At 39.4% G+C, this 15146-nt stretch overlaps 1 protein-coding gene across 2 annotated transcripts; it reads right to left on the minus strand.

Moving 5' to 3' along the window:
* Window positions 1-585: 585 nt before the first annotated feature.
* AKAP17A (A-kinase anchoring protein 17A) lies at window positions 586-12703 on the minus strand. 2 transcript variants are annotated; one of them, XM_044432748.1, is made up of 5 exons: window positions 11953-12703; window positions 9082-10286; window positions 4802-4950; window positions 3285-3525; window positions 586-2424 (listed from the first exon to the last, which is right to left on the minus strand). In XM_044432748.1, exons 2-5 carry the CDS (start codon window positions 9841-9843, stop codon window positions 1537-1539), a joined length of 2040 nt encoding a protein of 679 aa, XP_044288683.1. In that variant the 5' UTR covers window positions 9844-10286; window positions 11953-12703; the 3' UTR covers window positions 586-1536. The 2 variants fall into 2 exon arrangements, with proteins under 2 accessions (XP_044288683.1, XP_044288675.1); XM_044432740.1 differs by having other exon boundaries at window positions 9082-12703.
* Between the last annotated feature and the right edge of the window lie 2443 nt (window positions 12704-15146).

Genomic DNA, 15146 nt, shown 5'->3' on the forward strand with positions numbered 1-15146 from the left:
TGGCATGGATTTGCCAGGATACACACCTGGCAACCTGTTTCAAGAACATGATGTGCAGACCAATGGCTTTTTAGGACCCAGCAGTTAATTCAAGGTTTGTCGTCCAGTTAACTGCTGTGTTGTTTGCAGCTAAAGAACCCATTGGCACTGGTTCCCACTTCATGCTGACAACAGATGATCAGTGTCAATTTGTTTACAGAAATGGTAGCATCCTGGTACAGCACATGTTCCCACAAATCAAACTTAAAAACCTCCAGCTTACATTAACTTTAAAAACCTATGGAAAATATAGAATATGATCGAGGCATCATTTGAAAAGAGATTTACAGCATTATATTTAAGATATCATCTGCACAAGCAGTTTTTGTGCAGAGGAAAGGGAGAAATTAATGTTCTTTATCAATACATAAAAGATCTACAAATGCATTCCTGCCCCAAGAAAAAACAAAAAAGCAATACAGAAAAATAAAAAAAGTAAAAACTGCCTTTCCTGGTCAAGGACAGATAACCTTAAAATCAACCTATATCATGTTGAATAATCTGTATTGTCCAGTAATTATTTAAACAAACACAAACCAAATCAGATTTAATGGTGTACATGTATAGATCTTTAATGTACCGAAATGTGAAGCAGTGTTTTGGGTTCACTGACATTGGCTCTCTGGTTTTACCATCAGATGGTAAAAAAAGCTGGTTTTGCACTGAGGTGATAACTTGGGGAATTCCTGAGCTTCATTTCCAGAAGCAAAGATGTTATAAAAAAAGAGAAAATACAACTCTGAACCAGAACATTGCACATAAAAATAATTTAGCAGGAAGGCCCCTCTTTCAAAATACAGACATCTACAAAATTGCATGTAAAGAACAACCAATGTTTTGAACACAAATGTTAATGCAACTGCTGTGCGCAGCATCTGTGTCTACTTTTTCAGAGGTTCCAAAAGATTTGGAACTTTTTAAAAATGAAACAGAATTCTAAAACATGGAAAATAACAAACATCATGACAATTTAGGCCCTGTATCAATCTATCAAGTATGCAATTGTCAAAAATAGCAAAGAAGGCATCACAGCACTGTATAAAAATATGGTTGCATCTAGCACCAATTCTTATAGCAAAAAAACCTGCATGGAATCATTCAATTCCTGTGAATCAAGTATACAGCCACTTGCCAAGTTTACATGTCTTATTAGAAACATACACATGCCAGTTCTTAAATAAAAGATTGCTGTCATTGCTAAAACGGACGAAAGGGGAGAATTTAGAAAAATGTGAAATGATGAAAGCCTAATTAGGCTAATTATCGCAGAGAAAATGTAAGCAAGAACAGTAAGAATTTATGGTACTGCAGTAAGCCAGCACAGAGTCAACAGGTAAGAAGTCTGAAACGTATTTTGAAAAGTTTGGTTATATGTCTCTCGTCTTCATAAACTATATTCAAGTAAAATTTCCTATTAGTCTTCTTTCCCTTCCTGCACTGGAGGAGTCCACTCCAGTCATTTCTTAGACAGACCTTACAGAAGGTTAAGTCTTCTTATTACCTACTCCAAGTGCTTCTTTGGTTACTCAAAGATCTCTTCCGGTGTTTTTGTTTCCTGCTCATGCTCTTGTGACCATGACTACGTCCTCTTTTATCCTGCTCACTGTCACTACTACAGGCTTGCCGATGTCGTCCGTGTTCTCGACTTAAGCTTCTTTGGTGACGAGGGCTACTTTTTGTAGAGTATTTTTTATGGAGGCGTCTCTCTTTTCTGCACTTTTCATCCTCACTACTTAAGTCCCTTCTGTGTCTGCTTTTTTCAATTTTATCTTTGCTATGATGGTTATGCACATCTCTGCATGAGTGACTCTTCCCTTTGCTTGGCTCTCTGTTACACTTGCCTTGTTCGGGTGGTAAGTCCTTCTTACAGATGGTCTGCTCATGGTCTGCTGTGCTCTTGTGTTGTTGATTTGCAGGGATACATGAAAGAACACCTGAACTACTTTCAGCAGAAACTGTGTCTCTACTAATGATATTGATCTTAGGGCCACTGATGAGAGCTTCCTCATGAAGGCTCCCATTTAAGTACTTCCCTAGGCTTTCATTAGTTGTCACACTCCTTTGACAGGGATGAGCTGGTTTTGCCAAAACAGACTGTACTGAGGTAGATGTGATGCAGTATGGAATACACACAAGCGTTTTCAAAGGGGTAGATTGCAGTGTATTAGGTTCAGTGTTTTTCTGATAGGTTACTTCTATTTTCTTGCTCATGAGATTGCTTAACAGTTTCTCTCTCAATTCTTTCTCTTTTCTTTGCAGTCCAAGAGCTCTTTCCTTTTCTTCCTCTACACGTCGAAGTTCAGCTTCTTGCACCCGTCTCCTCTCTTCCAACTGCTGAAGGCGGACTTTTTCCTCATGGTGTTCTTGTTCCAAAAGCTTTATTGCCTAAGAATATAGAAGAGGATGTTTACTTTAATCCTATATGTGTATAACAACATGCTGATTCTGTAACAAAGTCAGTCTTTCACTGCTTCAGAAAGGAAACCTTAGAGACAAACACAGCAAGAAAAAACCTGCAGTTTAAAGATTTCTTGCTTGTTAAGTTACTAATACAGTCAAACAGTCTCTCTGAAATGGATTCTGTCCAGATCCTAGGAAACAAGTATGAACAACTTAATCAACTACCTCAAAAGTCAGGGTTGATCATTTATACATTACATACTCATTAATTTTTGCAACCAACATTATTGCACATTCTCGATTGACTGAAAACAAACAGCTTAAACAACAACTTCTGGATGCTTGGAATTAGAATAGACTTCAGGGGAATTAGAACAGAGAAGGGTTAGTGTCTTTATTCTACCTGACTGACTTGTTAGAAGGGTTTAGCTTGTACCAATAGATTAGATTTCTCCACGATTGTATCAATTATCTTTGCTGGACTGAGACAATGATGCTAGAAAGAGGTATGGCCTTGAATAGTAGCTCCTGATACTTTGTTGCATCTCACAGCTGCCAGATATGTGTCCTTTCTGCATGGATTTCAGCGCACAAGACAGTGGCCTACTTCTCCAAAAGGGAAAGAGGGTAAAGACGGGATTTGGCTGTTAGGCAAGAGAAAATTTAATGCTAAAAGCAAAGTGCTATTAATGCTATTTTTAGGATTCTAGAACAAGCAAATTATGCAACAGCTGGAAAGCATGAAAGCAGGAGAAGCCAGACACATCTAAAAGAATCTACATTTAATACCTGCAGTCAAAAATACCACTTTTCCACAGAAGCATGCCCCCACAACACCCAGTTACCTTGGCTCTGCTCAACAATTCAGCAATTAGTCGAATGGACTGAAGGTTTCTCTGAGCTAAAAGAAGCTTCCGCTCCTCTAGTTTTATTTTTTCCTGAAGTTTTTTTTGCTCTTCAGCTTGTATTCTTTCAAGCCTTTTTTTGTTTTTACGAATTTCACGATCCCTTTGTTTCTGTTCTCTTTTTCGCAATTTTTCTTCCCTTTTTTTCTCTCTTTCTAATTCTTCAAGTTCTTTCTGTTTCCTAAAGAGGCACATTATTTTAGACAAAATGGATATCATTTCAGATTGTTACTACACTTTAAACAAAATGAAGCTATAATTTATGCTTTAAGTGAAATACTGAAGGTCTGGTCCCACCAATTTCTGTGAAACCGCCTAAGTATAGGACTGCAGCTTTTCCAGATAGCACAACATGATAGCCCTCCATAGGATATTTAATTCACTGCAAGTCTGCATAGTCGTGAAGGACCATTTTGAATGTGAACCTGGCAAGCAAGGCTTAGATGAGGGTTATACAAGATCTGTTTTAATGTTTATGTGAAGATTGTTTAACCTTCACATAGTTCATGCTTCCCACATTTAGTGGAGAGAAAAGCCCTGAAAAGGACATACCCATGGGCACCACAGCTCATCATAGGTTAAATAACTTACCTTGAGCCATGATGCATATTCTAAACCCAGTCAGAAGAAAAGTAGAAACCCAAGTCACAAAACAAGCAAACTAAGATGCGTGCATGCTTTCCCAGTGGCCAATAAAAAAGTAAAACTTCTGGTTTTTTAAATGTATGAAGAACGGATGTAACAGTACAGCAACAGATGCCAAGTCTCCAGAAAATCATAATCTTGTTGCTTGTTCAACAAATTGTATTGGTCATAAAACCCATTCTTACTCTAAAGGCAATATTATAAAAAGGTAGGAAACGTGTACTGCTCACATTTTGATATACCATGGACAAAGGACTTTATGCCTTCTAATTGGCACAAAACTAATTTTGAAATCCCTGTGTCGCTTAGAGGAGCACAATGTCCATAGGATTATTTTGAAATAGTTCACTAATGACTGAAGACTATTATCTGAACAATCTGATAGATTGTTCTAGGTCTAGAGGACTTGTCTCATGTATTCCTTACAGACACTTATTAGAAGTCTGCCTAGTTTTAAAAGTTAGGTTGTATAACTGTACGTGGAAGAAGCCTCAGCTGCAAACTGTTCTTTTCTGAGACAGATTTACTTTACTACTGCATGCAAAAGCCTATAGCATATATAGTTTGTAGGTGAAGTACAAGATTTTCAGATGCATATATCAAATGCTAGGCTTCCATTTTAGTAAACTCCACCTGATTCCTTAAAAGATTACTTTTCAAAAATCCCAGAAATACAAATTACAAAGAAAAATACCCTAAAATCTACTAATAATTTGGCTGAAATTGATCAAAAATACTAGTTATACAAATGTTACAATTTACAACTACAGAAAATTTAAAGAAAGATAGAAATTGGAAGGTACAACAACCACCTTTCTTCTTCTTTTTGCCTTTCCTCTGCTTCTTTTTCTTTACGTTTTTGTTCTTCTCTTTGTTTTTCAAGTTCTTGGAGTTTCTGCCTTTCAAGCTGACGTTTCTTAATTGAGGCATCGCTCAGATGTTTTGTTGAATCAAAAGATACCTTTTGAAGACACAGAAAGAATATTTGTGCTAAAGTTAAAAACCCATTGTATTTATAAAGCTCAGTGTGCATTTTCTTGTACCTACCAGTTATAGAAGATTAAAAACTAAAGCTACACTAGCCTAGATGACATTTTTAGTTTACAAACCATTTAACATGGATAATATTTACCCCTTCATCTCTAGAGTTCCTGTATTCCACCACTTCTCAAACTTGGCTGGAGTGAGCTTTCCTAAGTCATCAAAAAGCTTTTCAATTTATCTGAAGTGTAAATTAAAGGAAACAAAACCCAACAGATATGCTTCAAAGTGCTCAGGCTTGTGCTTGTCTCATTAACAAGAAAAGCAAAGGAAAAGGAACTAGACGGTTCAACAGCTTGCCTAAGTTCAATGGGGCTTACTCTCAGGCAAGATCGAATCAACAAAAGATATGAATTATCCATCTTGTTGTGAGAAACTGTACTCTCAGACTGCAGTTAAGTAGCTAGAAATTGATATAAACGAATGTTTGACTATAAGAGGTTTTCATCTTCTGTGAGATGAAAACATTCTGTGTTAATAACAGAGGAGACTGACTCTAACCAACTCTCATAAAAATGAATGGTAACCCCAGGCTCACTGAGGCCTCCATACCACAGGTGCAGTTGACTGGTTTCAAAAGGACTACAAGAGGTTCATGCCGGAAACCATATACCAGTACAGATAATAGCAAATCTGTAGAAAACAGGATATGCCAACTATCTTTTTTACAGGGGCAAATTCATTCTGAGAACATCCATTTATTCCACTAACAAAAGATTATAGCTATCTATAGATTATTTTTAAAAATATATCCATTATATATGCTAAACTTGTTTCTCATGGAAGCATTTTATTCTTTCATTAAACAATGAATTATACTGAATTCAAATTAGTCACATGTATAACAGACCCACTGAAATAAATGGACTGTAGCTTAGTAATTTGTTTTACAGTATATTTTGCAGCTTTCCAGCTGTAAAACAGCAGCACACTAAACAAGAATGTGGATATTACATTATTTTTTCAGAGCATTAGTTATTACATGAACAGCAATTGTATAGAAGCTATAGACATCAGCATTGTGACACCCACAATAAATTTTTTACCGATTAAGTTTTGAATTGCATAAATTTGAAAGCAAAGAGCTGAGATCTGCTGATAAATTTGCTTTTAACAATTGGCCTTCCTCTTTTCTTGCTTAACTGCTTTCTCCCCTTTGTCAGCTTTTAAAAAAGATGCTTAAAAAGATCCACTGTAAAGTTGTGAATTGTATTAAAAATGTTTTATACTGTTTTTTAATGTGGGAAAAAACCCTCCTCAGTGTTTAGGAAAACCAGAACCATCAAATACAGGTCAGCAACAATTAAACATAGGTTGTTAAAATCAAGGTCTTTAAGGCTGTTTAAGAACTGGGTGGGACTTGGACTTACCACCCATGTAGAAAAGACCACATCTTCTGCTCACCAAAGCAACTGAATGGACTGCACCATCCAACAGGTAGGGCTTTCATGGCTGTTCCTAGGGCCCAGGTTGGCTCACATTAGCACAGGTAGCCCTTCAAAGAACCTAGTCCCAGTCCTCTGTTCTTATCGTAAAGTAAATACTATGTACTCAGTGGGGCTTATATCTGCATAAATGCATATAATTAAGGAGGCAAAGCCAGCAATTGGGAAGAGGAGGATAGCCCTTATATTATAAATACAGCACCCTGCTTAAGTACTAATCCCTGTAACATTTTCACTATTTGTTTTGTTACAAGCTGGATTTGAAATGGGTTTGATATTGTCACCATTTGATGTATGCAAGATACTCAACACTGTGCCAAGTTTTGTTGTTGTTTTGTTACTGTGGCACAAAATGTAAGTAGACAAAATCAAACAGGCACTTGTTAGTTGCATAAATATTCACCCCCCTCCCCCGAAAGGTCAAGGCTTGGTGGAAATATCTTGGCAAGTCATTAGAGTGGCAAATCTTGGCTAAGTCTCCATCAACACTGCATATCTGGATCCTGCAATGTTTGCCCATCCTTCCTGGGAAAACTGCTCCAGCTCTGTCAGGTTAAATGGGGCTTACTGGTAACAGCAATCCTCCAGTCTTGCCACAGATGTTTTGCCAGATTGAGGTCTGGGCTTTGTCTGGACCCTTACAGAACATTGAGGTTCTTGTTTTAAACCACACCAACATGACTCTGGTTTGTGTTCAGGGCCATTGTCCTGCTTGAAGGAAAACCTCTGCCCCAGTCCCAGAACCGTTGCAGACTAAAACACAGTTTCCTCTAGAATTTCCCTGCATTTAGCTCCATCCCATTTTCCCTCTGTCCTGAGAAGTTTCCTGGCCCCTGCTGAAGAAAAGCAACCCACAAGATCATGCTACCACCACACTTCACTACAGGGACGCTATGCTCAGGGCAACAAGCAGAGTTAACTCTGTGCTATGTGCATTGTTCACAGCAAGGCTGGATCGTTCCATTTTTTCCCATTGGGCTAGGGAACTTTTTTCCTCCATGCTAGACCCAACTCATTCTATTTTGCAAACTCCAAGTGTGCTTCAACATGGGTCCCCCCCGACAGGCGTTCATCTCTTCACTCTTCCATAAGGCTTGTCTTTGTGCAATTCTCAGGTATTAGCACTGTTTTCTTCTTTCCATCTCGGTTGTGGATCTCCCTGCCCTGTCAAAGTTACCACTGGCCTCTTTGTTACTTCTCTAATTAACTGAGCTTTGGTGAACAGCTTTCTTCAGACAGAGTCACAGCTGAGCCATAGTCTTTCAATATGGAACTTAATGGTGCTCCAGATGTTCATAGCTTGGAAGTTGTTTTAATATCCCTTCTCTGTTTCATACTTCTGCACTTTATCCCATGACTGCTGATCATACCTTGGGCTCCATTATACTATTTGTTTAGATGTGTTCTGCAATAAAATCTGGGGACTCCCAGAAACAGTTGTATTTAATCTGAGATTTTGTGGCACTGCGATTGCATCTAGGTGGACTTCATTCAGCTACTTCCTGGAGGCAGTAGGTAGCAACAACTCTGACGTGTCACAGAGAACGGGATGACTATACAACCAACGAGTGGCGGTTTAGTTGTGTTTATTCATCTTTAGTTCCACAGTGAAAGTATTCTGCACCTTACCAGTGTTCAGTATCTTGTGTACATTAAGTGATAACATCAACTAAATCCTTTCAATTCCACATTGTAACACAGCAACATATAGAAAAGTCAAAGGGGGGATGAATACTTCTGCAAGGCACTTTATATCTGACTTTTGTTGTGTCACCTCAAAAGCAAGCAGAAAGTGTAACTATGGAAACATGTTAGCAAAAATGTGATATGTATCCTAAAAAGGTGCTTGTGTGATATATTTGAAGATAGATGCCTGAAAATAGAATCTCATGAAGCAACTTTAGCATGTTTTCTCACACTGTTCCTGCTTCTCTCTGTGCGTGTGAGAACTAAAGAGTATTTGCTTCATACTGGTAAATTCCATAATATCTCTCCCCTCCAAGATCCATAAAATGATGCAAGTAATAGTGCAAAAGCCAAAATTTCAGAGGATGCCATGATAGGTTATCTTCTAAAAAGTACTTATATTTCATTAAGGCTATTTTTAAAGTCCTATTTGATTAGAGAAAAAGATATTCAGTTTTTTCAGATATCTGCTACTTTATCACAAGGTATAAATAATAATTAACCTTTTTAGAATAAATTTATAACAGCATATCTCACTAATTTGTACTTTTTTTATAATGTGTCACCTCATTTTATGTTCCATTTTTAGTCAGTGTGCTGTTTTTATATTATCTTTAATTTACATATATCCCTCCACTGCTCACTAACACAATTTGATTATGTACCTATTTTTGAACAGGTGACATGTATACATTTAAAATGAGTATTTGTGAAGATTCACTATACAGGATTACAAAGAAAATAGGTTTTACTGCCTTTTTTATGGAACAAATACTCAGATTTCTAAAAACTTGTGTGTGCCGAAAACTCATTTTCACCTAGCGCGGCTAATTTAGGACCAACTCTTCAAAATATACAGGAAGAAGCATGCAACCATTTTTATAAAAAGATGCACCAGGAAGGGTCCAAAGGTACCTCACCTTTATGTTACAAGCGACTGCTTTGCCATCTTCACCTTTGTACATCAGCTTCATGCCTCGCAATGCACTCATAGCCTTGATGAAACCTGCATATTCTTCATATTGAACATAAGCTTCAAAATTCAGATGGCCTCCAAAACTGAATGTATGGAAGTTTCTGCCAGTCATTTCTTCCCTATATGGATCCAACATAGGTATGTCCACATTACGAATTTCCCCAAATTTACTAAATACCTTAATGAGAACTTCATTGTTTGGTTTTTCTGAGCCAGAGTCTTTCAGTGCAAACCATTTACAAGGTAAGCCCTCCAAATGAATAGTGTCTGGTCTTTCCCCAGGCAGAGTTTCATTCATATCTTTTGCATCACGAAAAAAGGAGTCCCAGTCATGTCGAGTAGGAAAATCAATTTTATATTCTGCAGCACGAACTTTTAAAATGTCTGAAAAACCACTAAGTTTTATAGTTTTGCCATCTAGGCATGCAAGGAAGGATTTAACCAAACTCTTATTCTCTACCTCTCCTTCAAAGCGAATAAAATCCATGGTGCTTTTGGAAATCCGTAATGTTGAGAATTGATGCGTTTGCACCATTCCTTTCAGCCTTTCCATCACCTCCCAGTTAGAAATGGACTTCCCTGGTTGCTTCAACTGTGGAAGGGCCACACTGATAGTCATTTTTGTAATAGGTTTAAGGTACAGTCCATATGGACCACAGAGCTCCACAGCTTCAGAAGTGTCATGAACGATTGTAGCAGCTGCCATAGCTAGAAAAGAAGATAATGCAAGTAGCGAGCAAAGAAAGTGGGCTTATCTATATTGTAGACGCAGGTAGAAAGTGGTTTCTTTCCTGGAAGAAAAGGCCATGTTAGCAGGTTCCTAAAAGTAGCATTCAAAGACATAGAACATGCCTTCTCTTATTATGGATCTTTTAATAATGTTTTTATAGTTGAAGTCCATAAAGGGAATTATCCTTCCTAACTACTTGGGTGCTCCAATGGTAAACCATTCAAAGTTGTGGTTTGCAGAAGTATTGCAAATCTGTGCAGAGTACTAGAAAATTAACTGTGTTTAGAGAGAAGATACTGAAGATGCAGAAAATGCAATGGTCTTCTGAGTGTGTTCTGCTTCAAACTGACTGCAGTTTATATGAGACACCACCACCACAAAAGAGGAATTCCAGCCTTTGAAAAATCCAGGCAAAACATCTGTGAGGAATTCAAACAGATGAATTAGGGTCTCAGAGAAATCAAATATACACGCTGATGCATTTACTACAAAATAATTTACAAAGGAACCCTCATGGCAGAATCCCATGCATATTGAACAGACATAAGTCTATTGAGTTCAATTATCTTACTCCAAGCTGTGTATGCATGGATTGTGGTCTTGGAATTTGGTGTGCAAGATAATCTATCATTATAGTTTGGGTACACATCCCTTTGACTACGATTTTTCTGAGCGTAACCACATGCAAAGTTGCCACAGCAGATAAATTAATGATGTAAGATCTAGCATATTACCATTTTAAATATGAATTACAGTATTCAATCTGACATGGTTATAGTGAAAGCAGAAACAATTAAACTATTGCACTCTTTGCAAGATTAAAAATACTATAAAGATGTTAAATACTGCACAAAATGTAACGAAAACCCACTTTTCCTAAGTTGCACACACTTTCATGAGGACCTTCAACATGTAATATAATTCGTAAGAATACTGCATACATTCCACATTGTGTAAAGTGTACACTGCCTTTTTCTAAGTTTGCCCATATGTTCTGCACATGTCTATAGGCCCATGATGTAGAGTTCCCAACTTCCCATAATTTTCATGGATTTTAAAAAATACAGGAAGAGAACAAGGGAACACTGTTCAAAAGAAGAATCCTATTATAAATGGTTTTCATACATGTTTTCTGGGAAAGGCAAAACAGTGTGCCCTAAAACTTGTTTGCCAAAAACAAGCATTCCAAACACAGGTAAGAGCAATAATTAGTATATTTAAACACACACACACACACAGAAAAGGTAAGCTGGTTTGTGGATGTGTAAAACAAAGTATTGTTCTACCAGTCAAAAACTGAAATTAGTGTAAAAGTTCATAAGGATCTACATCAGTCTTCCCCAACCTGTTTCCCTCCACATATACTGGATAATTGGATAACAACTCCCAACATTCACAACAGCTTCCTATGCTTTCTGGAGCTAATGCAAGTTGATGTGTCCTCCAGATGTTTTGGACCAGGCTGGAGAAGATTAGTCTCCAGTGATCTAGTAACTGTTATCCATCTTGAGTTTTAGTAAAATAATGCAACGAGATACAATTAGATGGTGGCTACAGTAAGTCCTCTGATGCCCTAAACATTTTGCTGCACCATCTATCCATTACATATTGGGATACTGACAGGGTTCAACTACAGGGTTAGAAGTTTATCACAGTTTAACATAAATTCTTCCAGATCATCCCACCATTTATTTTCTTCTTTTATTAACAGAGATGGGAGCTATTTGTTTCAAAGAATAGAAAGAAAGGAGAAAGTAAAAAATAAGGACAGTTTTGCTGGCTCAAACCAAAGCTCTCAGCATCTGTTCATAGGTACAAAGTTTCTGAAATCAGAGTGAAAAGAACCAAAGTTGGAGGAAAAAAAGAGAGAGATTAATCTGAAAAAAGCCCAAACATCTATTGTAAGAAGTAGGTCCTACTTGCAGAGTAGGTTTAAAGAGGGAATTCAGGTCTTTAACTTTTGAAAATGTCTACCTTAAACTGTACAACTGGCAAGCCAATCCATATACTCAGTGATTAGTGTTGGAAGAAAGCCCAAGAGAAGTTGAAAAGTTTGAGACAACCACACACACTCAGTCTACCTACCTCACAAGTTTGTTCTGAGAAATAAAATTAGGAGGAGTAAGAGAGAGAATCCATGAGCTATTCAGAGGAAAAGCAAAAATAATACCATAAGTAGTAGTCCTCAAGAGCACAGCAGACTTCAACCTTGAGAAAGCTACTCTGTTGTTTTTATCAAAACCCCAGAGGCCACCAATTAGAGCGAAATACACTATGATGGCTCAGGGAGTCCAGCCAATTACCTCCTGAGCGCCAAGAGCCAACCTGCGTAGCTTTTTCTTTGCGAAAAGCCTGCATGATCAAATAAACAAATACCTCGGGATGACCCACATACACAAGCATCAAACTTGCATCTCTCACCAGGGACCCTGACAGTTCGACAAAGCCCTAAAAATAGCTATTATTAAGTAACTGGGAACCGAAGCCTCTTGCTAATTTTCTGGCAATTGGCCAGCGGGTCCTTATTGACCCTCTTGCTCAATTAGTAGGCCTCAGGCGGGCTCTTGGTGTAAGAGGCCAGGCGCGGGAAACAACAACAACAACAGGCAGCGAAGCCACGTCGTCGCGGCAGCCGCCCCGCTCTTTCTTAACCGCAGGAGCCGGAGGCATTCGCTTCAGTCTCCCGCGACAAGCGGAAGAGGGGAGCGGCAAGGCCACGGTGCTCCCAGAATCAGGCTCTAGCGCCTCTCCTCCTATCCACCCCCGCGGTCAAACGCCAGGAAGGGCGATGAGGGCCGGCCCGGGCCACGGCGCTCGCCATTCTTCGTGCGGCCCACTTTGCTTTCCGGTACTTGCCAGGCGGATGAGCGCCGACCCCAAAGGAGCCACGAAGGGCCGCCTCTTCTGCTCCCTTCCGACCAAGGCAGCGCGCGGCACAATGGCAGGCGCGGGCGGCACCGGCCTTCCCACAATGCCCGGCACGGCCAAAACAAAAAAGTTTCCGCTTCCTTTCCGGAACACGGGGTGCGAAGGAGAGGAAGTAATTACCTCCGGGGCCGGAAGTAGACGAACCTGAGGCTGGATTTGGCCAATAGGCGTGTTCCTTTTAAAGGCGTAGAGATAGAAATGGTAGAATGACGCAGAAGAGCCGTTCTGCATCAAACGAGCACTCTGCCTTGTGCCCGCATTCCGCCCCAACGGTGACCACGCAGCTGGACGGGGGACCTAAAGAAGAGTAAGAGTGCGTCGGCTCGCTTCTGCCCATCTTCCCCAGCAACTGTGGCCTACATAGGCATATATATGGCGGAGCACATAGCCGATAGGACTGGTAGGCATTGCTAGACTTCGCTTCCATGAATCTGTCCAGCTCCTTTTTAAACCCAGCCAAGTTGGTGGCATCGCCATTTCTCAGGGAAGTGAATTTTATCATGTAACTGTGCGCTGTGTGAAGACTTCCTTCCTCCTGTCCTGAATCTCCCATCATTCGGGTGTACGGCATGATTCTGAGCATTATGAGGAAGGAAAAATGGGCCCCTTGTCCACTTTGTCCACACTGTGCATTAACCTCTCCAGCTCTGTTGTGGCTCACAGCACACACCCTTTTTTCTAAGCTAAGGACTTCCAGATGTTGCACGAGCTTGCCCGCTCCAGCCTGTTGATCATTTTAATCACATTTTCTTGCACTTTTCCCAATTCTCCAATATCCTTTTTAAGTGCTGTGATTAGAATTGTGCCATAGTGTAACTGTGTAGATTTGTGTGAGGGGTATAAGATCTTGCCAGTTTGGGGTCCCCCCCCCCCGCAATTGTGACTAACATGAAATTTGTCTTTTTCAGACCACCCACATACTGACTTGATTTTTTGTACAGATTCACTGAATGAATATAGAGTGTACATTTCCATTTTCAATTGACCTTTTTCTGTCTTCTGAGATTTATCCTTTCAAATCATTTGGTGAAAAATAGGATTGTACAATAGATGTGGTTAGGCAGCAGCCCGCCCCCCTCCCAAAAAAAGAAAGTGTTGATATACTCTTTCAGACTCAGGTCTTCATTTATTATAGAATCATAGAATAGCAGAGTTGGACGGGTCCAAAGGGCTGTTGGGTGCACCCCCTGCTCAGTGCAGTACTCCCAAGTTAATCCATCCCTCTCAGATGGTTGCCCAGTGCCTCATTCATGCCTCTAGTGTTGGAGAGCCCACAACCTCCCTAGGCAATTGGTTCCATTGCTGCACTGCACTAACAGTCAGACCCCCCCCCCCCGGTATCTAGCTAAAATCTGGTTTCCTGTTGTACTTGCTCCCATTATTTCCTGTCCTGCATTCTGGGATGATTGAGAAAAGATCTTGTCCTTCCTCTTTGGGACACTTTCAAGTATTTGAAAAGTGCTACCATATCTCCCCGGTCTTCTATTCTCATATCTAAGCATGCCCAGTTCTTTTGATCTCTCCTCATAGAGTTCGACTTCCAGTTGCCTGATCATCTTTGTCACCCTTCTCTGAAATTGTTCCAGCTCATTTGAATGTATTTTAAACTCTGGTGCCCAGAACTAGATGCAGTATTCCAGATGAAGCCTAACCAGTGCTGAGAAAAGGGGAACTACTACCGTATTTTTCGCTCTATAAGACACACCTGACCATAAGACGCACCTAGTTTTTAGAGGAGGAAAACAAGAAAAAAATATTCTGAATCAAATGGTTTACTAAACTATTTAATAAACTATAACAGAGTACAGTAATACCGTATTTCAACCTTGTAAAGTAAACAGCAGTCAACAGTGGCATTAAGAACCATCATCACTGTCATTAACAAAAGAGAGACTTTAAAGTTCGAGTACTCTTCTAGTTTTCGTTGAACCCATAGAACTCATCATCACTAGAGTCAGAATTTATGAAGCTCTGTTGCTCACAATCACTGACATCACTTTCTTAGTCAGTAGTGGAATTATTGAAGGAATCCACAATCTACACCAGTTATACAAAAGCTGCTGCAGACAATTCAATAACAAATCTAAAAAAGTCAGTAATGTCCATGCTGCCCTACTAGTAAATAATAGAAAAAAACTTCTGACAAAAATGAGATATTGTACGGTAAATCAAACACACAGCGGACTAAGTAGCCTTTGAAGAATAAACTTCATACATGAAAGTAATGCTGTTCAAATATCCACTGATCCTAAAAAAATGTGTCTGATCAACTAACAGATAACTGATCCATGGAAAGCTTCCTGATAATCACAGGCACATTCCCCATCACTTCCCCGTGGGCTTCATTAAAA

Source organism: Varanus komodoensis, unplaced genomic scaffold (assembly GCF_004798865.1).
Source record: "Varanus komodoensis strain SLA01 unplaced genomic scaffold, ASM479886v1 scaffold1, whole genome shotgun sequence".
Taxonomy (NCBI): Eukaryota; Metazoa; Chordata; class Lepidosauria; order Squamata; family Varanidae; genus Varanus; species Varanus komodoensis.